Source organism: Salvelinus sp. IW2-2015, linkage group LG36 (assembly GCF_002910315.2).
Source record: "Salvelinus sp. IW2-2015 linkage group LG36, ASM291031v2, whole genome shotgun sequence".
Classification (NCBI taxonomy): domain Eukaryota; kingdom Metazoa; phylum Chordata; class Actinopteri; order Salmoniformes; family Salmonidae; genus Salvelinus; species Salvelinus sp. IW2-2015.
Genome location: NC_036875.1, coordinates 33,304,196 through 33,326,426, shown reverse-complemented (window position 1 = coordinate 33,326,426; position 22,231 = coordinate 33,304,196). Strand labels below are relative to the sequence as shown.

Genomic DNA, 22,231 nt, shown 5'->3' with positions numbered 1-22,231 from the left:
AAACTGTGGGTTTGCTGATGTCAACATTGTGAACAGCGCCCCATGGTGGAGGTGGGGTTATGGTATGGGCAGGCATAAGCTACAGACAACGAACACAATTGCATTTTATCGATGGCAATTTGAATGCAGAGATACAGTGACGAGATCCCGAGACTCATTGTCGTACCATTCACCTTCTGCCATCACCTAATGCACGGCCCCATGTCACAAGGATCGGTACACAAATCCTGGAACCTTTATTTATTTCACCTGTATTTAACCAGGTAGGCCAGTTGAGAACAAGTTCACATTTACAACTGTGACCTGGCCAAGATAAACCTGAGAAGGAAACAAAAAATGTTGGGGGAGGTTCTCTTCTGCACTGTTCAACCAATCCAGTAAATGTGGAGGAGGAGCTYAAATGGAGTGTCACCTTGTTTACGTCCAAAAGCGGAAGTCGCATCACAGACTCTCTTTCCATTTCCCCTGAAAACCGGAACAACCAGTTGTTGGGGTCTCGGCAGAAGATGTCACTTACCCCTCGTTCTCCGTTGTATTTTTCTGCAAACTTCCCATAGTTGTAGTGGTTGAACGTGGGGTAGCCCTCCACACCCTCCTGCTTGCACAGTTCTTGGTTCTGTCCTTTAGTGCAGTCCACAGCAGCATAGGCAATCTGAGGGACAAAGCATATAGTAGCTTACTGTAGCTTCAACATGATATTGTCATCCACAGAACGCAATCTGTAACAGCAACCACAACTAGTTTAGACAATGGTCAGTTACATAAGAACCTCATGGATGTGTAGGATTGTATTGCATTTCTTTGAAACAAATTTCATGAGCGGTTAAAAGCATTATGATTGTTCTAAAGCGTTTACATTTTTGTTGCCATATGCACTGGACAATGAACAAGCCTACTAGGGTAAAATGTGTGCATGTTGTAAAATACTGGAAAGTTATTCACAACAAGAAAGTGGACATTTACAGTAAATTATTTCAACACGGCTGCTTTGGCACCGACTGAGCTGTTCTGCTCTGCGTCCGCATTGATTCCCGGCACACTCAAATTCAGCCTGCAAAGCCAACTGGGTTAAAGGGGAAGTTCAGTTTTTACCACTTATTGTTAGATGGTTCCTCACCTGCTCAGTAGCCCCCATAACGCTTATAGATTTTTAGCTAGTCATTTTAGCTAGCAACTGAGCAAAATATCAAACTTTCCCTTTAACCCAGAGCTGTGTGGTGTAAGTTTGTAATGGCTGTTTAAATAAAACCATAACATGGATAACAGTTTCTCCTGTTCCAAAGACACATTTTAGGGTGAGGAACCATCTACCATTGGGGCTCCCGAGTGGCGCAGAGGTCTAAGGCACTGCATCTCAGCGCTAGAGACGTCACTACAGACACCCTGGTTCGATTCCAGGCTGTATCAAAACCGGCCGTGATTGGGAGTCCCATAGGGCAGCGCACAATTGGCCCAGCGTCGTCCAGGTTTGGCCGGGGTAGGCTGTCATTGTAAATAAGAATTTGTTCTTAACTTACTTGCCTAGTTAAATAAAATAAAGTTGTAAAATACTGAACATCCCCTTTAAGAAAAATGCCTAATACATTCCTATCAAGCTAGACCATTAAGAGTGGGTGGGAAAAGAAAAATCACTCCTACATAAAAACAACAAAAGAGATTTATGTCGGGGCTGTCGCAGCACGGSAGTCAGAAAAAAACAGCACAAATGAGCCGTAAATACCATCTCTCTGATACATAGCTCACCCCCTCCCTCTGCTCGGCTTGTCCTTCTGGATGGCTCAAATGTCAGCAGCTGTGTCCCAAATGGCATCCTATTCCCTATGTAGTGCACTATTTTTGAAAGGGAATAAGGTGCCATTTGGGACACCACACAGCACATTGAGCTTGTCACCATCAAGTAACCACCATCAGTCACCTGAGGACCAATATGTTGAATATGTAAATGATTGATGTCTCGGTGAGGCTAAACTAATTGGACAGTTTGAGGTGTTGCAATCTCAGACAGGTGAATCCTCTGACATGTAGCCTACATAATAACAACATGAAATGCTCATCTCAGACATTTAAAAAGACAGATTATTTAAATGATTAAAGCCGTTGTCTAACACGCTCTGTTCAGTGAGTGAAAACATAAATGGAAGGATTCAGCATTACTGTCAAAACACAGATGAATGGTTAAACACTTCTTAGATTGCTGTGTGTGTCTGCATGGCCAATAAGGAACCTGTGAACATGAGAGGTATCTCACAGATCAGAGAGGTCTCTTGCCATTTTCAACGTCAAAGGGGCATTTTACAGCAGAAGCTACGCCTAAAAGATACTGGGTCCGCACACTGCAAGTTAGCTCAGTGTTTCCCAACTCCAGTCCTCCAGTACCCCCAACAGTATTGTAACCCTGGACAAGCACACCAGATTCAACTTTACAACTAATCATCAAGCCCTCAATGAGTTTAATCAGGTGTTTTTTTTTGTCTGGGGCTACAACAAAAATGTGTACTGTTGGAAGGTACTCGAGGACTYGAGTTGGGAACCACTGACATAGATTATGTTTTTAAGACCAAAAGGTTGAAACATTGTCAACCAAACACATAGGAACATACAATATGCATGTGTCTGAACATTTACATGAATATATACATTTTGATCTCCAGCACCTGCTTAGAAACAGTGGAAGCCGTGTGATGCAGTATGTAGCTTTTCCCCATACCGGGTCRCTTACAGCAGCACCATCACTTACTGTAGAACAGACTGACACACAGCGCAGTACCATCAATCAGAGTTGAAGTAAATTGACATGAGGAGAATGATGATGTAAAAGGATTGTTTTTCCAAAGGTTTCTGGCCAATGCAGTTATTGATTCCCTCTGGTTAATAAGAGCTCCAACAACATCTCATTGATCACAACACAAGAGCTTCAACAATGAGCATTGAGAGATACTGTGTAGAGGACAGTTGGAAGTATATAAAGCCTTGTTCACACTGGCAGTTTGAATCGACTCAAATTCAATTTTCACCTTTGTAGGTGATTTAAAATCTGATAATACAAATCTGATTCCMGGTCATGTGACTTGTGTCTAACGGTGAAATCTGATTCATTTGCCCCCAAGTGGTTTTTACGCTGTTATTACCATGACAACTAGCGTAGCCATGTCAGCAAATTACTAGTCTGAAGACACAAATCCAAATTTGGTCACTTGTAACTTGCTGTTTGGACAGTCAGTATTCCAAAACGGATTTGAAAAACAAAACTGATTTGAGCATTAAGGCCTGCAGTGTGAACAAGGCTTTAGAGACACTTCACATTGTGCTTAACGAAGACAAGCAGCAATGTGACTGGGTTCGAACCCGGATCTTCTGTGCGCCATAGGACTGTGTCAGCCCAAAGCTAAGGKACTAGCTTGGGGAGCTAACGCAAGTATTCACATCAAGTCACACATGCATGTCTTCCAGAGTAGGAAAATCACTTGTGGACTATCTACCTGAAGTACTAATTAATGACAGTGTGTGTGTGTGTGTTTGTGTGTAGCAGAAAAATCCACCCTGCATAAGGAGGTTATTAGGCTGCTGTATGAAAAAGCCAATTTCACCGCTTCACGAATCATTACAGTGTTCTCATCACAATTACAACACAGATTTTTGTGAGACGAGTGATTCCGGCCAGCCTCCTCTTTTTATATAACTGAATATGCTGACATTCAGTTCAATCAGAAAAAGAACATTGCTTGCATTGTACAAAGCCTCTGCATGCACACTGATAGGCCACTTATTCTTCCCTATTCCTCCTTTCTCTTCTTTTATACAATACTGTATGTGGTGTTTAATTGGGGTGTTCTTCAAAGCCAGAGCTAAGCTGGTGGTGTTTGTCTCGGGTAAACGAGGCAGAGAAGTAGCCCAATAGACTGATATAGGGCTGTGACCATACCAGTATGACAATATTTTTTCCATGGCAAAAATGGAAAAAAGGAAGCAGATCAAACCGGTCCTTTAAAAATCTCCTGCTGCTGCGAGTAAAATATCATGTTCTAATGCTTGGAAAATAAATAAATGTGACTCTGGATGACAACAGAATGCCGGGGTGGCAGGTAGCCTAGCGGTTAAGAGCGTTGGGCCAGTAACCGAAAGATTGTTGGTTCAAATCCCTGAGCAATCTGTCGATGTGCCCTTGAGCAAGGCACCTAACCCTAATTGCTCATGTTAGTCACTCTTGATAAGAACATCCGCTAAATTACTAAAAATGTCCAAATGTCACAATGTTTGTTTCCAACATCAGGGCCGTTGTCCAAAAGTGTCCTTGCCACGATACTAAGGAGTACTGTGACACTGTTATCCACATCTACTCCTGCATAGTGCCAATACACTGACTGGGGCTTATGCTTTACACTATAAATAGTGAGCAGGGCTGAATGAGCTGCTCTTCTTTCACTCCTGCCCAGTCACCCCTTTACCTCCTCCAAAGCCCAGGGATAGAGAGGGACAAGAAGGAGCATGAGAAGTAGTTGTTGTTAAGAGAAGTCCCTCCTGTGGATATGTGCATCGGACATCCTTGCTCCTCACACAACCACTACAGCATCCCTCCCTGCCTCCCGCCAGCACTGGCTACACAGAGCTTTTGAGCATTTCTTCTCCCCCAAACTCTTATTGTGACAGTGAAATGGAGGTTGCTACACCCCCACCTGCAGACATCTGAATCTGTTCTCAGTGTTTACTCGGAGTTGACACAGGAGATCCTTCAGACACGCAGCGTTACAGACAACCTCTCTCCTCTGGACTATTGAGAGTCTCAGTGACGGAACGGACACATTAGAGAGTGACTTGTTTCAACCCCACCCCGTGAATGGGATCTGGGCTATAGTCAGAGAGCCAGGAGATGGTGCTTTGCGTGCGTCTGGAATAAAGACACTAATTCTTGGACCTAAACMGTGTGGCTGTGCTGATCCACAGCAGAGCCATTCACCGATCAGACACATTCTGGGCTGACAATGAACAATGCAGATCTAATTCTGAACAACAACTATTCCCTTGATATATCAATACTTACACCATTATGACCAGAATAAASAGTTACCTCACATTCAGTGATTTAGTAAATGTTTCTAATGTTGTTAGCATCAGAGATTGATTTCCACATTCCAACAATATGAATAATGAAAGATATGCATGCCAAATACCAAAGAGCTTTGCTGGATTAAGAAAGAGTGTCACAACCATTACGCATGATGTATTCAAGTCATTTATTCCAACAACACTTCACCTTCTTTGTGTTTGTGGTCATTTAGAGTGTTATAATGATTAACAATGCTAAGCTGAGAGTGCAGCGAAGCACGTTTTACTGTTGTTCACGGAGTTTGCGTGAGAGTGAGTGTGTATTTTTGAGAACAGAGATGAGTCAAACAGCTAGGGAGGATCTTGTTAACAACTGGAAAGCGTGACTGAGTCAGGGAGTCAGCGGGTATTAGAGGTAAGAGGGAGAAGGAGCCATCTAAATGAGTAGTAGTGTCAGAGAGGGCCATCTAAATGAGTAGTACAGTAGTGTCTGAGCGGGCCATCTAAATGAGTAGTAGTGTCTGACGAGGGCCATCTAAATGAGTGAACAGTAGTGTCTGAGAGGGCCATCTAAATGTAGTACAGTAGTAGTGTCTGAGAGGGCCATCTAAATGAGTAGTCAGTAGTGTCAGAAGGGCCATCTAAATGAGTAGTACGTAGTGTCTGAGAGGGCCATCTAAATGATGTATACGTAGTGTCTGAGAGGGCCATCTAAATGAGAGTAGAGTGTCTGAGAGGGCCATCTAAATGAGTAGTACAGTAGTGTCTGAGAGGGCCATCTAAATGAGAGTAAGTAGTGTCTGAGAGGGCCATCTAAATGAGTAGTACAGTAGTGTCTGAGAGGGCATCTAAATGAGTAGTACGTAGTGTCTGAGGGCCATCTAAATGAGTAGTAGTGTCTGAGAGGGCCATCTAAATGAGTAAGTAGTGTCTGAGAGGGCCATCTAAATGAGTAGTAGTGTCTGAGAGGGCCACTAAATGAGTGTACAGTAGTGTCTGAGAGGCCATCTAAATGAGTAGTAGTGTCTGAGAGGCCATCTAAATGAGTAGTACAGTAGTGTCTGAGAGGGCCATCTAAATGAGTAGTAGTGTCTGAGAGGGCATCTAAATGAGTAGACAGTAGTGTCTGAGAGGGCCATCTAAATGAGTAACAGTAGTGTCTGAGAGGGCCATCTAAATGAGTAGTAGTGTCTGAGAGGGCCATCTAAATGAGTAGTACAAGTGTCTGAGAGGGCCATCTAAATGAGTAGTATACAGTAGTGTCTGAGAGGGCCATCTAAATGAGTAGGACAGTAGTGTCTGGAGAGGCCATCTAAATGAGTAGTACAGTAGTGTCTGAGAGGGCCATCTAAATGAGTAGTACAGTAGTGTCTGAGAGGGCCATCTAAATGAGTAGTACAGTAGTGTCTGAGAGGGCCATCTAAAATGAGTAGTAGTTGTTGAAGGGGCCATCTAAATGAGTAGTACAGTAGTGTCTGAGAGGGCCATCTAAATGAGTATACAGTATAGTGTCTGAGAGGGCCATCTAAATGAGTAGTAATAGTGTCTGAGAGGCCATCTAAATGAGTAGGTAGTGTCTGAGAGGGCCATCTAAATGAGTAGTACAGAGTGTCGAGAGGGCCATCTAAATGAGTAGTACAGTAGTGTCTGAGAGGGCCATCTAAATGAGTAGTACGAGGTGTCTGAGAGAGCCATCTAAATGAGATAGTGTGCTGAGAGGGCCATCTAAATGAGTAGTACAGTAGTGTCTGAGAGGGCCATCTAAATGAGTAGTACAGTAGTGTCTGACATACTAAATGAGTAGTACAGTAGTGTCTGAGAGGGCCATCTAAATGAGTAGTATACAGTAGTGTCTGAGAGGGCCATCTAAATTGAGTCAGTAGTGTCTGAGGGCCATCTAAATGAGTAGTAGTGTCTGAGAGGGCCATCTAAATGAGTAGTACAGTAGTGTCTGAGAGGGCCATCTAAATGAGTAGTACAGTAGTGTCTGAGAGGGCCATCTAAATGAGTAGTAGTGTCATCAGTACATTGAGAAAGAGAAAAGAGATGTGAGATTCAGGAGAGGGCTGGAGGAAGGCTCACCTTGCGGTCCTCTTTAAAGAGATCTGCTGCAGTGGTGAAATGAGGGACAGCGTTCTTGCAGTGGGGACACCCTGTTAGGGAGCAGAGAATTAAGGTCATTATCACAGCATGACCCTTGACCTTTAATGTTGTGAACTGCATTTCACCCCAACTAGAATGTGACATTGGCTCACCCCAACTGACATGAATACCACACAATGACATTATAACAGGAGGAATTGTAATTCAAACACACAAAATGTCTAATCTATGGTCATATGCTCTCCTTCTCTCTCACACAAACACACAGGCAAGAATGCACACAACACACACACTTCCTGTCCCTGCATGTCACTTACACAATTACCCCACATTAGTAATGGTGCACTTGTATTTTATAGGGAGGTATAAATCCCTTTACTGGAGTCATAAATGAAACCTCCCTGGCGCTTTCCTCGGGAGATTCATATCCGTCACCAGCCCCCTGAACACCACACACACACCAGGTGAGAGGATTGGTGTGTGTCCGTGCGTGTGCGCCCACCCAGCCCTTTACATACAGGGACAGGCACATTTACAGCCCTCCTGTGTGTCACACAGTCTGTCTGACAAGCTGTCCACTTTGCTAACAGACTGACGTCACAGCCATAGTTCACCACAGTGATACGAAGGTTAGCAAAAAGGTGAATCAAGCATTTCAACTCCTCACTAAAAGTTTTGTTGAATGGCACATTTTCCAAAAAAAAAAGAAATATTCAGATATCTGCCGCTGTGAAACAAAGCTTGGATTGTGACACACTCTGCACGACCTCATTTATGGACCATAATGAGAGTGATTATACATACCCCCCCCCCGATAATTATCAGAGCTGAGAGGATGGGCTTGGCTCCAGGCCTGTGGGGGTTGGTTAATGTGGACCTGCCTCATTGACCACAGTGCACAGCTAATGGCTACTCTCTTGAACACCTAAAGTTGTTTCAGAAGAGGGGATAACAACCTCTAAAATGCTGGATATCTAATGGCAACCTTTTCCTCAAGTCTTTTACAGGTGTTTCTCAGCAGGGTGATACACACCAGCCAGAGAGAGGCCACACCTGCTCGGAGACAACTACTGTACATACTCACTTTTTAGAAGTGCTTACTGATGCCACTTTCTTTGGTGAGAACATGTTCAAGAACGGGTCTGATAACTTAAGTGAACACTTCTGGATTGTTTTCTGCTGAAAAGTGACTAGAAATCATTATTGTCACATAAGAACCCTGTCCTTTTCTTGTGAAAGCCTCCTCAGTCATCCTCAGTCCCTTTCAGGTACAGTAATCATTGACATTCAAGAACAGAACTACAGGGTGGCGCAGCAAGCCTCCTACTTTGATTTTCCCGTTTTCATTTCATAGTAGAAGAATGTAAAATCTGTTGAATCTTCTTCTGTAATTGGTGGCAGAGCTATAGTAAACTCAGCAAAAAAAGAAACATCCTCTCACTGTCAACTGTGTTCATTTTCAGCAAACTTAACATGTGTAAATATTTGTATGAACATAACAAGATTCAACAACAGACAAACTGAACAAGTTCCACAGACATGTGAAAAACAGAAATGGAATAATGTGTCACTGAACAAAATCAAAAGTAACAGTCAGTATCTGATGTGGCCACCAGCTGCATTAAGTACTGCAGTGCATCTCCTCCTCATGGACTGCACCAGATTTGCCAGTTCTTGCTGTGAGATGGGGCCCTAGCACTCAACCTCCGATCCAACAGGTCCCAGACGAGATCCGGGCTCGTCGCTGGCCATGGCAGAACACAGACATTCCTGTCTTGCAGGAAATCACGCACAGAACGAGCAGTATGGCTGGTGGCATTGTCACGCTGGAGGGTCATGTCAGGAAGAGCCTGCAGGAAGGGTAGCACATGAGGGAGGAGGATGTCCCTGTAATGTACAGCGTTGAGATTGCCTGCAATGACAACAAGCTCAGGATGATGCTTTGACACACCGCACCAGATCATGACGGACCCTCCACCTCCAAATCGATCCCGCTCCAGAGTACAGGCCTCGGTGTAACGCTCATTCCTTCGACGATAAACGCGAATCCGATCATCACCCCTGGTGAGACAAAACCACGACTCGTCAGTGAAGAGCACTTTTTGCCAGTCCTGTCTGGTCCAGCGAAGGTGGGTTTATGCCCATAGGCGATGTTGTTGCCAGTGATGTCTGGTGAGGACCTGCCTTACAACAGGCCTACAAGCCCTCAGTCCAGCCTCTCTCAGCCTATTGCGGACAGCCTGAGCACTGATGGAGGGATTGTGCATTCCATATTCACATCGACGGGACAGTAATGGAGAAGGTGGAAAGTTTTAAGTTCCTCGGCGTACACATCACGGACAAACTGAAGTGGTCCAACCACACAGACAGCGTGGTGAAGAAGGCGCAGCAGCGCCTCTTCAACCTCAGAAGGCTGAAGAAAATCGGCGTGTCACCAAAAACACTCACAAACTTTTACAGATGCACAATCGAGAGCATCCTGTCGGGATGTATCACGCCTGGTACGGCAACTGCTCCGCCCACAACCGTAAGGCTCTCCAGAGGGTAGTGAGTCTGCACAACGCATCACCGGGGCAAACTACCTGCCCTCCAGGACACCTACACCACCCGATGTCACAGGAAGGCCAAAAAGATCATCAAGGACAACAACCACCCGAGTCACCGCCTGTTCACCCCGCTATCATCCAGAAGGCGAGGTCAGTACAGGTGCATCAAAGCAGGACCAAGAGACTGAAAAAACAGCTTCTATCTCAAGGCCATCAGACTGTTAAACAGCCATCACTAACATTGATGGCTGCTGCCAACATACTGACTCAACTCCAGCCCACTGGAAAAATTGATGTAAATAAATGTATCACTAGCCACTTTAAACAATGCCACCTCATATGTTTACATACCCTACATTACTCATCTCATATGTATATACTGTACTCTATTACCATCCACTGCATCTTGCCTATGCCGTTCTATACCATCACTCATTCATATATTTTTTTATGTACATATTCTTATTCATTCCTTTACACTTGTGTGTATAAGGTAATTGTGTGAAATTTGTTAGGGTAGATTAACTCGTTGGATATTACTACATAGTCGGAACTAGAAGCACAAGCATTTCGCTACACTCGCATTAACATCTGCTAACCATGTGTATGTGACAAATAAAATTTGATTTGATTCCTGGTGTTACTCGGGCAGTTGCTGTTGTCATCCTGTACCTGTCCTGCAGGTGTGATGTTCGGGTTGTACCGATCCTGTGCAGGTGTTGTTACACGTGGTCTGCCACTGCGAGGATGATAAGCTGTCCATCCTGTCTCGCTGTCTTAGACGTCTCACAGTACAGACATTGCAATTTATTGCCCTGGCCATATCTGCAGTCCTCATGCCTCCTTGCAGCATGCCTAAGACACGTTCACACAGATGCGCAGGGACCCTGGGCATCTTTCTTTTGGTGTTTTTCCAGAGTCAGTAGAAAGGCCTCTTTAGTGTCCTAAGTTTTCATAACTGACCTTAATTGCCTACCGTCTGTAAGCTGTTAGTGTCTTAACAAACGTTCCACAGGTGCATGTTCATGAATTGTTTATGGTTCGTTGAACAAACATGGGAAACAGTGTTTAAACCCTTTACAGTGAAGATATTTGGATTTTTATCAAATTATCTTTGAAAGACAGGGTCCTGAAAAAGGGAGAAAAAAAATTGTTGCTGAGTTTATATCCTGTATGTGCTTTCTCTCTCCAATATGTGTAGGTTATAATATACCAACTATTTTGCGTCTACACTTCACACCCGAAAGTGACAATTCAAATATAGCTTTCGGTACTCAATGAAATCACCCTTAAGCATTTGTGTTGTAAATTAGAATCTTTCCCCACTAATTAGCTTAAAAAGGTACGACAAACAAGCATTTCATGAAGTGCAACATAAAAGTCAATTAGCAGGAATTTCCCGGGGATAGGTGGAGGTAACGTTACCCTCCCTGGCATATGGGTATAGGCAGCAGTTTAGTTCAGAAGAAAATCTGACGAAGAGGAGGCTGGAAATGAGAAGAGACGGAAGACCTCCTTTAGGTAACAATGAACATATCTGAAGGCATTTGATTAGAGAGTCTTCATGTGTTAGTGACTAGTTTGATCTCTCAAAGCCCCTGACAGGCGGATGTTCCACAGAGGATTAGACAACGTTGGCCGCCTCCCAAATGGAAGTCCACTCCCTGTCTCCCGGTTGGGTGCCATATGGGACTCAGCCTTGGAGTAGAGAAAGAAAAAGAGAAGGTTGTTATTGCCTCGTAGAGGAAAAGCCAAGAGGCATTTAGGAGTTGTTTTGCTTCATGTTAACTAATAGGAAGACGGAAGGTGCAGTGATGAGCGCAGTCTTTGAAGGCACTTATCAGACAGTGACTTCAGGGCTGCTTGTGAGTTGGTTCATCACATGAACATGTCCTGCATCAACTGGGAAGTGAGTGAGTGAGTGTCCAGTGAAAGGATATTGAGATGCTGTACCTGTCAATGTTTACCCCTCTAGCACTACAAGTCTATTTTGGGCATTCTGTCATTTTCTGGTCCCTTCACAGCTTAGGTGTGGCTACACATCAGATGATGGCAGAGAAAAAGACTAGATTTATGTACTGGTGGTGTAAAACTTGACTTAAATCCTTTAGTTGCCTGGGAAACATAGGTCATCAAAAATTGGTGGTGTAAAAATCCAATCAATCAAATGTTGGACATATTGGACATCAACAAGTTGTTGTGTTGTTGTCTGGCAGGCAGGGTGCTTACATGGTGATGTGATGGGAGGTTATTTGGAAGTGAACTCATGAGGTAGCCCAGCCTGAGACTTAACAGCCCAAATATCAACCGTGGACCTTTAGGATGTCCTTTTGGGCTAATGGTTGAGACGTTGGGTTGGCAAACGGGAGACCCGAGGTCAATTCCCACTGGTTACACTTACATGGTGCGTAAAACATGACGAGGGCATGCTTCTTCTTCTTCAGCGCTTCCCTGAAGTCCTCCATTCCTAGATGGCTGACGCTGGACGGCTTGTCTTCCCAGGACTGCTCTGGGGGAGGGGGCGCCAGGGGGCTGGTATAACAAAACCAGACATGACGATAAGGTATGATACACACCAACACTTGTGACTAGAAATGTTGACAACTGCCTGAGTTGAAGCCCATTGATCAGCATATGACACTAATCCTGTGCTGGCAGGTAGACCCTGGATTATTGAAAAGCAGAAACAAGTATAAGATCATGACTCACTTCTGTAGAAACTCTATGATRTTGTCCTTGCTCCTGAGGTGGGGTAGCGTGAACTTCTCCTCTCCCTTCTCAAAGTACTTAACGGTGGGGAAGCCGGAGATCTTGAAGCGGTCTCCCACTGCCTTGTGGATGGTGGTGTCCACAGCTGCCAGAACACCAGGGCTCTGGAGCAACAAGAGTCAGATCAGGATACAACACCGTCATCACGTCATAGATCAGCTAGTTCTGACTGGATCACGGCCCTTACGGCTCAACTCAGCCCAGTGAGAATAAAGCAAAACCATTATAAAAACGTAAGCACATACACAGAGTTTAGGGGACGCTATCTTTTCACGCAATGTTGCCCGGTGGGTGGTACTGATATAAACGTCACGGTGGGAGTACATTTCATTGAGCACACGGGTTCACAGTGTCGAGAACGAGCTGAGCACTCGCTCCTGTCCAGATCGTGGAATCTATTGAACACACCGCTAAGCCATAGACTACTGGTTGGCTAAACCTAAGTAACAGATGATACCATTTCATCAGGCAGCCACAAAGATGAAGTAAACAAATGTAAATCTCTGAATTCAAGTTATGTTTGCCATTTCATGCAGCCGCAGAACAGAAAGAAGCTAATCAAAAGATGTTATATTCGAATTTCYCATTGTTTAATGTTGAGAGATATTAACATTCAAAAAGTAATGACACTGGGTGTGTAAGTACACCTCCAGGATGCTATGGTAAAGTCAGCCTCATGTATAAGCCCTCCAACAAATAAATAAACCCAAGAACATCCAAAACCCATCAGATGAAGATTTTAATGAAGCCAGCAATGCAAATGATTCATCTCAGTGACTGACAGTAGACAGGTATTAGTGCATGTTGACTAACCAATCGCAGTAAAATGAGATTAAATCAGCTTCATACATTTCATTCGGGTGAGTTTAGTAGATTGGCTTGATTACGGCATTGACGTTGTTGGTTTGCTAGCAAGCAAAACTTGACGCGACACATCGTTCACGTTTGGGAAAAAACTGTTCCAGCCAATTGGTAGCTACAGTAGCTAATGTTAGATCAAATAATGCTAAATTATCTACTAATATAAAAGTGCAGTTATAAAGTAGAAAGTATAAATCTACCATAGCTTAATTTATGAATTAGGTCCCAGGCGGAGGGTTTTCGGTTGAACGTGGACGCGCATCGGATAGTACTTGCACTTTGAAACCCACGCACACTGACGTATAGCACTGCCCACCGGGAGAAATGGCGTGTAAAGATTGTGTTCCCAAAGTTTACAGTGTATCAAACAAAACAGCAGCTCCTAAATAACTTTCAAGAGAGATTAAAATAACAAGATTATTTGTAAGATTAGCCTCCACAATAGAGGTAAAAAAATAAATTAAATAAAAACAGTTGACCTCTCTATAACGAGGTATTTCAATACAGGCCAAATAAAAACACTGAAAAAAAAACACATTTTCACTCTATGTACTTCTATATAAAGTAGAAGGAGAAAAATAGATGACTTCAGCGGTCTCCTGTGCTCAGGGTGTAAGTAGTACAGCCTCCAGGCAGCACATCCGCATTAGGTCATGTGGGAGCTCTTCCCATTGACCTCCAAGCACTGGGTCTGGGCAGGGAGCCGAGGAGAAGAGGAGGAAGGGAGGAGGGGGGACAGGAGAACAGATTGGGTCCAAGCTGCAGCTCTCCAGGCAGGCCGCTGCACGGGGACAGCACAGGGAGGGATGAGATAATTGCTCCAATCATGAGGCGATCTCTGGTGATTTTTATTGGCCTGCCCCTGGCTCTGCCTCAGGGCTGGAGGAGTGCAGCATTACCATAGTGGAGAGGACAGACACACCCTGCTAATCAGAAACACATAAGGAGCTCTGGCAGCCAGTGAGTCCAGCGTGTCAGACTCTGACTGCACCAGCCAAGTACAAGGCCAAGTGGGGTTAAAGTTCTGTTGTTCAGATAGTACATATCTCACAGCTAGGGTTTGGAATAAGTTAGTTTTACAGAGTGGAGTTGCAAGGCTTCAACATAAGTATGAAAATACATTTAAAAACACAGAAACAACACGAGCTCTCTGTTGCATGCAAACACACTCACGCATCAAAAGCACCCTGTATATACACCATCATTGTACTTACATTTTTGTCTTTGTTGAGGTACTCAGCAGCTTCATCATACTCTGGCTTCATCTTCTTACAATGGCCACACCCTGCAGGTGAAAACACAAACAGACCTGACTAGCTGAGCGACGATGACTTATCGCTAAATATTATAAAAGAGACATGACTTGCCGCACGACGATGACTGAACGAACATAAACAGAAATGACAAGCCGAGTTAAGATGTGCTAACGGTAGTGTTAGGGATTCTCACCATACTTACCCATAATCACATTAGAAGTAAATGGCCTTAATAGAACCAACCAAGTGCGTTAATTGAATGAATCAAGCCATTGACAACATTACATTCTCAGTAGGGCCTCARCCAAGTAACATTCAAATAAACTGCAGGAATTGTCCTCCGTTCCCACCAACGGTTTTCAACTCAACACTGGCAGTTCTACTATATAGAAATGTACACTGAGTGTACAATACATTAAGAACACCTTCCTAGTATTGCATTGCACACCCTGTTGCCAGAGTGATGGGGGAGAAGACAGTTTAAGCGAGACCAGTGACGTAGCAGGGTTGGGGATGCGATTGTATGGGAACACTGGTCCTGTGTGAGAACTAGCTGGGTGGACGGTGTGTGTGACACTGTGTGTGTGTGTGACACTGTGTGTGTGTGTGTGTGTGAGACACTGTGTGTGTGTGTGACACTGTGTGTGTGTGACACTGTGTGTGTGTGACACTGTGTGTGTGTGACACTGTGTGTGTAAGCTTGACTTGCTTGCCAACAGGGCTGTGACAACAAATTCCTGCGTCATGAATAAATGCTGTGTTCAATAAAAAATGTATGAGCTCTGCAGCAATGCAACTTATTTTTAAACATCTTTCAGACTCTGAACTCAATATTTTTACCAAGCATTCACTAGATGTTTTGTTGTTGGAATATTGTAAAGAGTAGCCTATGCTGTTTGAAGAGCAGAGTGTGTGTGTGTGTATATTTCCTATACAGCATGGTTGGATGGAACCGCAAGATCTTTAGTTGGCACACTGCCATATTCAAAAACAGCTGTGAACTGTCCTTAAAATCAGCTACAGCTGTAATATACACTAAATCAATACAACACACTGCTGCATTCAAAATATGTATTCATGTTTAAATGGTACTATTTTTGTAGAATTGTCAGACAGGATGTATGTGAAGGAGGGGAGCACTGCCTCTGTCTGACCTTAAAAAGAGGAGTGTAAAAGAAGGAGACAGAGGAATAAAAGAGTATTATTCTATTCTCTGCATCATCTCCTCTCTACTGGTGCCATCACCTTCATTTACTGTCTGGGGACGGAGGGTTAAGCTAGATGTAATGTTTCTGGGTCACAGCAGGGGAGTGTGTGTGTGTGTGTGTGTGTGTGTGTTTCTGTTGGAGAGTTGGAGAGACAAGGGCTTCGTGGCTATTAAAATAAGGCTGCTTCAGTGGGCGGTTGGACGCATCTCCTCTCTATCACCAGTCTGAATAGACTAGAGGATGCTGGGTAATATGCCAATTGGGAGGCCAGATCCTGTTGTTTACTTCAGCCATTCACAGACATGAATTGGTCTCTATACATCCTGCATCTACAGCAGCACAAACACAACTGAACCAGCCAGTGTGGAGGGAGGGAGCAAGACAGACAACTGAACCAGCCACAGTGTGGAGGGAGGGAGCAGGACAGACAACTGAACCAGCCACAGTGTGGAGGGAGGGAGCAGGACAGACAACTGCAACCAGCCACAGTGTGGAGGAGGGAGCAGGACAGACAACTGAGCCACAGTGTGGAGGAGGGAGCAGCACAGACACTGAACCAGCCACAGTGTGGAGGGAGGGAGGAGGAGCACAGACAACTGAACCAGCCACAGTGTGGAGGAGGGAGGGAGCAGCAAGACAACTGAACCAGCCACAGGTGGAGGGAGGGAGGGAGCAGGCACAGACAACTGAACCAGCACAGTGTGGAGGGAGGGAGGGAGCAGCACAGCAACTGAACCAGCCACAGTGTGGAGGAGGGAGGGAGCAGCACAGACAACTGAACCAGCCACAGTGTGGAGGGAGGGAGGGAGCAGCACAAGACAACTGAACCAGCCACAGTGTGGAGGGGGAGGGAGCAGCACAGACAAACTGAACCAGCCACAGTGTGGAGGGAGGGAGCAGCACAGACAACTGAACAGCCAGTGTGTGGAGGGAGGGAGCAGCACGACAACTGACCCAGCACAGTGTGGAGGGAGGGAGCAGGACAGACAATGAACCACCCACAGTGTGGAGGGAGGGAGCAGCACAGCAACTGAACCAGCCACAGTGTGGAGGGAGGGAGCAGGACAGACAACTGAACCAGCCACAGTGTGGAGGGAGGGAGAGACAGAAACTGAACCAGCCGCCAGTGTGGAGGGAGGGAGGGAGCAGACACAGACAACTGAACCAGCCAGTGTGGGAGGAGGAGGGAGCAGCACAGACAACTGAACCAGCCACAGTGTGGAGGGAGGGAGGGAGCAGCACAGACAACTGAGCCAGCCACAGTGTGGAGGGAGGGAGGGAGCAGCACAGACAACTGAGCCAGCAGTGTGGAGGGAGGGAGCAGACAGGATAGGAACCTCTGGGTAAGAACTGGACAAAAATAAAAGCTGATGCTCTTGACCATGAGATGATTACTCTCACTATGACAGGTGGACCATTAAGAAACTGCAGTGTGTGTTGGTGTGTGTGTCTCCACGTGTTCTTGGCAGTGCCAGGGAGGGTGTGTGTGTGTGTGTACACAAGCTGCTGAAATGCCTGATATGCTTGTATCAGCTGGCTGCTCTTGGCTTGGGCGTCTCAGTGAGTGGCCACAGCAGTGCCCAGTGAAGAGTGACAGCCAGGCTGCCCATTGTGAGAGGCAGGACACCAAGGGGCGAGGGTGGGTCGGTCTGGTGGCCTTCCTGTGTTATAACAACCAGCCATATAAAAATGGGACTTTTACCCCCAGTGAGCCAGGGCCCATTATTTACTACAAATGGGTCCCAGGGTGGGGACACAGGAGGTGTCTTCATGCAGATTCAGAGTGTAACAGTGCGTTTTGACAACAGCACGGCTTTTCAACTCTGTCAAAACATCCCCCTGACGTTTCCCTGCTTCTCTCCTGACCGAGATCACATGGAAGAAGCTGAGAACTGTTTTGAAATGGAAATCGAAACAAATAAAAATGTTAACTGTGACACTTTTACAATGTCTTTGTAACAACAGCAATCTGTTACATATGTAGCCTCATGATGTCATCATAGCCTGTTCCCCTGAGTGTGTGTGTGTGTGTGTGTGTGTGTGTGTGTGAGTGAGAGATAGGCTACTCGCGGTGTGTGTTTGTTACTTACATGGGGCATAGAACATGACCAGGGCAGATGGGTGTTCCTCCAGGAACCCATCTAAGGAGTCGTCAGTCAGGTGGAAGACGGGGGAGTCAGTCTCCGACCATTGGACCTCTGGGGCCTTCGGCTGGGGGGGCTGGGGACTGGATGGGGAGAGCGAGGTGGTGAGGGGTGGGAGTGAAAATGAGAGGGGAAAAGATAGAAGGGAAAGAGGGGTGAGAGAAAGGAGAGAGACATGTAAGGAGCCCAGAAGTGAGTTAAAGCATGTCTGTTATGAGGCAGACCTAGCTATAGATCATACTCCACCTCACGTCAGCTACATCTGGCCTGTACTGGTCACACCCGTATGACAGAGCCCTCCCTACCACTGCCAAGACCAAATACAAACACCTTCCAGTCTTTTATCCATACTGGCCACTAGTCAAGGAGAAACTYTACGAGGGTTCATAACACACWGTCTAGGGGGAAGGATATCTGTTTTAAATGTCACTATGTGCAAATGGGATGCGGTCATAAATCTACAGCTTTGCACATAGTGACATTTAAAACAGATATCCTTCCCCCTAGACAGTGTGTGCTGCGGAGTACTTTTTATAACTAGGCAAGTCAGGCCAAACCCTCACCTAAACCGGACGACTCTGGGCCAATTGTGCACCGAATAACGGCCGGTTGTAACACAGCCTGGTCTGTAGACACCTCAAGCACTGCAATACAGTGCCTTAGACCACTGCGCCACTCGGGAGGCCGAGTGCATGTCATTACCATTATAATAAAAAGTACAGCTAGGCTATACTTATACACAGTACTTAWTCATAGCCAGATGTCCAGGTCGTTCCTAGGCAACATCAGGTGCACATCCTCCTTACTTAGCGAGATCGTGATGAATACCGCTAACCCCCTTGTGTGTGTGGTGTCTTCCATAATTCCACCATAGAGGAATCTAAAAGCCAAATGCTGCAGTATTTTTCAGGTTCAGCCCATCTCGTGGTGGCTGTGTTAAAAAAAATCATTTAACCTTTATTTAACTAGGCAAGTCAGTTAAGAACAAATTCTTATTTACAATGACAGCCTACCCCAGCCAATTGTGCGCCGCCCTATGAGATTCCCAATCATGACCGGATGTGATTCAGCCTGGATTCGATCCAGGGACTTCAGTGATGCAGTGCCTTAGACCGCTGCGCCACTCGGGAGCCCTGTGTGAAGCCGTCCACAGAGGCATATAATATTCACTAAGGATATTCAAGACGATTGGATACGTATCTAGATACATGGGCATCGACACGATACAGGAACCATACGTTTTAGTTTGAAATGATTCAGTGCTATTGGAGAACGAATTGATGCGATTCAATTCGATGCACTAACATGTGTTGCATAAAACACATTAATTTCCCATTCTAAATTACAATCTGCTGCTGATGGAGCTCATGAGCTGAGCCTCGCTGAGCTGACGTGTGTGTGTGTGTAAATGAGTGTATGTCTATGATGTGTGTACTATGTAAGCACCTGAGCTGAGCTATAAGGGAGGCATCTACAGCACCACCCCACTACCACTATCTGGTTAGGGGGGGGCAATGTAGCCTGTTTTCTGTCCCCCCACTTTGGCACTGAAATCACCATCAACCACTAATCAATCATTTTTGAAGAGCTAGTAATGTATTAATATTTATTGTGTACAAATTATCTATGACATAGCCAATGCATATATAGCTTAATACTTATTCGGTGTACAAATTATCTATGACATAGCCAATGCATTATAGCTTAATACTTATTGTGTACAAATTATCTATGACATAGCCAATGCATATATAGTTAATACTTATGTGTACAAATTATCTATGACATAGCCAAATGAATATACAGCACAACTTTGGATTTCACCCCCATCTCAAAATCAGATAGTTTTGATGTTTTTTAGTGAGCTTTTCTCTTCCTGCTTTGAGCATTAGTGCGCCTTGCAAAAGTGAATGCTGTCCTTGTTATGAAATGATCAATTTACCCTGTATACAGTGGGGAGACAAGTATTTGATACACTGCCGATTTTGTAGGTTTTCCTACATACAAAGCATGAGAGTCTGTAATTTTTATCATAGGTACACTTCAACTGTGAAAGACGGAATCTAAAACAAAAAATCCAGAAAATCACATTGTATGATTTTAAGTAATTAATTTGCATTATTTGCATGACATAAGTAATTGATCACCTACCACCAGTAAGATTTCCGGCCTTCACAGACCTGTTATTCTTCTTTAAGAAGCCCTCCTGTTCTCCACTCATTACCTGTATTAACTGCACCGTTTGAACTCGTACCTGTATAAAAGACACCTGTCCACACACTCAATCAAACAGACTCCACCTCTCCACAATGGCCAAGACCAGGGAGCTGTGGAAGGACATCAGGGATAAAATTGTAGACCTGCACAAGGCTGGGGATGGGCTACAGACAATAGGCAAGCAGCTTGGTGAGAAGCAACAACTGTTGGCGCAATTATTAGAAAATGGAAGAAGTCAAGATGACGGTCAATCAGCCTCCTCTGGGGCTCCATGCAAGATCTCACTGTGGGCATCAATGATTGAGGAAGGTGAGGGATCAGCCCAGAACTACACGCAGGACCTGGTCAATGACCTGAGAAGCTGGACCAGCAGTCTCAAAGCAAAACCATTAGTGAACCACACTACGCCGTCATGGATATAAATCCTGCAAAAATCGCCCAGGTAGTCCCAATACTTGTCTCTCCAGATAGTATTTAAAGAAAATACCATATACACAAATTGCTGTTAATAGCATAACTATTGCTGATGGTGAACTGAAACAATCAAAATAAAATCTATTGTAAGCCCCGTTCAGCAGGTAGCCTGTTAGCAAGATGACTTGTCGCCAGTAGCTTACTTTGATTTTGGTAAAACACCATTTTCAACAGCACATATTGTAGATAGAAATAGCCTAGCAAATTCCATAAGTTGTCACTCAACTAGTAAAGCCTAATATCCTGAAAMGCATTTTAGCATTTGAATGCTTAAGGTTCCGCACAGATGGGCACTGGGCACACTGTGCAGTTTGACTAGGCTCCTGATATTCCCTGGGGTTGTTCGGCATGCAAAATGACTTGTAGTTCAATGACTGTCAACACAGATACACGCTTAGTTCCACACCGAATGAGAGGACGCATCAGTTGTCACAAAATAGGAGGTATTTTTGGGAAGTGCAAAGAAAGCTACAACACCAAAAAGTTAATCAGCGATTCATAACGTTTGAATAAATTCTCTAACCAATGCATGCTACATTTGGATTGGTTTGGGGTCCGCGGACCAATGCTGACATAACGTTTGAATAGGGACCAATGCATATCGGTGAATCGTTACATTCCTAATCATTAACTATTAGTATTACAGGTCTCCTAGCTGGTCAGACTGGACAGGGCCCTGGAGAAAGCCTCTGAGTCAGGACCACTTTGAACAGATGCTTGATGGGTGTGGGTGTCAGTGTGAGAGAGAAAAAGAGAGCGTGTGTGTGTGAGTGCGTGTACTTGTTATGGGTCTACACCGTGGGATTGTCTCTGAAGTGGGTAGAACACTCCACAGAGAGGAAAGCGYTCATGGTTTGAAGCATCTGCCAGAGCCACTCGAGACTCAAACTGTCTGTGTTCTCTGACCTTAGAGGCATTGTTCGTGTTCCCATATAACAATGTTTCCTCTCTGTCTGTGTTTCCTGAAATAGCTGTGAAATCTGTTCTGTGCCCTTTCAATAGACTAGAGCACGGTAAACAGTCGAATGAGTGTGAGAGCCAACGGGGAGTAGAGTGAATGGGGACATTAATGGGTGTGTTGATGCACTCTTCATGCAGGAGTAAAATGCTATGTTTATCTGAAGCGGGTTACAGTACAGTAAGTGTACCGGTATACATTTTTAGTGGCCTTGCTAACACCACACGCTTACCAACTGAGCCCAACAGCAACATGAATAGGCCACAGAACTTTTCCCACATCAGTTCCCTAACCAGTGATCAGGAAAAGCTCCGGACTCTATTTTATGAGGGGAAAGTGAGGAAGGAAACGGTTAAAACACTCACTTCTTCATCCAGTCAGCGATGTCCTTGGCTGTACCTCCGTGGTTTTCATAGTGGTGCAGGAACTTCCCCTTCCTAAAGACCGGGGGGGAAGAGAGAGCGAGAGAGCGAGAGGGGACAACAGAGAGAAGAGCGGGGAAAAAGGCTATAATACATATGCTAGCGACAGTACAGAATGACCCCATTTAGAAAACCCACTAATCCATGTCATGCGTGTTGCACAATGTTCTGAGTTGTGATTCTAAGAACTACGGCACTACCTACTGTAGCCTACTGTTGACTACACTGAA

General features: G+C 44.9%; 1 protein-coding gene across 1 annotated transcript in view; it reads right to left on the bottom strand.

The window, feature by feature from the left end:
* pdia5 (protein disulfide isomerase family A, member 5) overlaps nt 1-22,231 on the bottom strand; it is a 58,974-nt gene that overhangs the window by 3,342 nt on the left and 33,401 nt on the right. The window contains exons 10-16 of the mRNA XM_023980982.2: nt 21,945-22,016; nt 17,877-18,013; nt 14,537-14,607; nt 12,402-12,565; nt 12,094-12,224; nt 7,126-7,196; nt 518-652 (exon numbers count right to left, since the gene is read on the bottom strand). Of these exons, the coding sequence (XP_023836750.1) occupies nt 518-652; nt 7,126-7,196; nt 12,094-12,224; nt 12,402-12,565; nt 14,537-14,607; nt 17,877-18,013; nt 21,945-22,016 (781 nt within the window). The remainder of the gene's footprint in view (nt 1-517; nt 653-7,125; nt 7,197-12,093; nt 12,225-12,401; nt 12,566-14,536; nt 14,608-17,876; nt 18,014-21,944; nt 22,017-22,231) is intronic.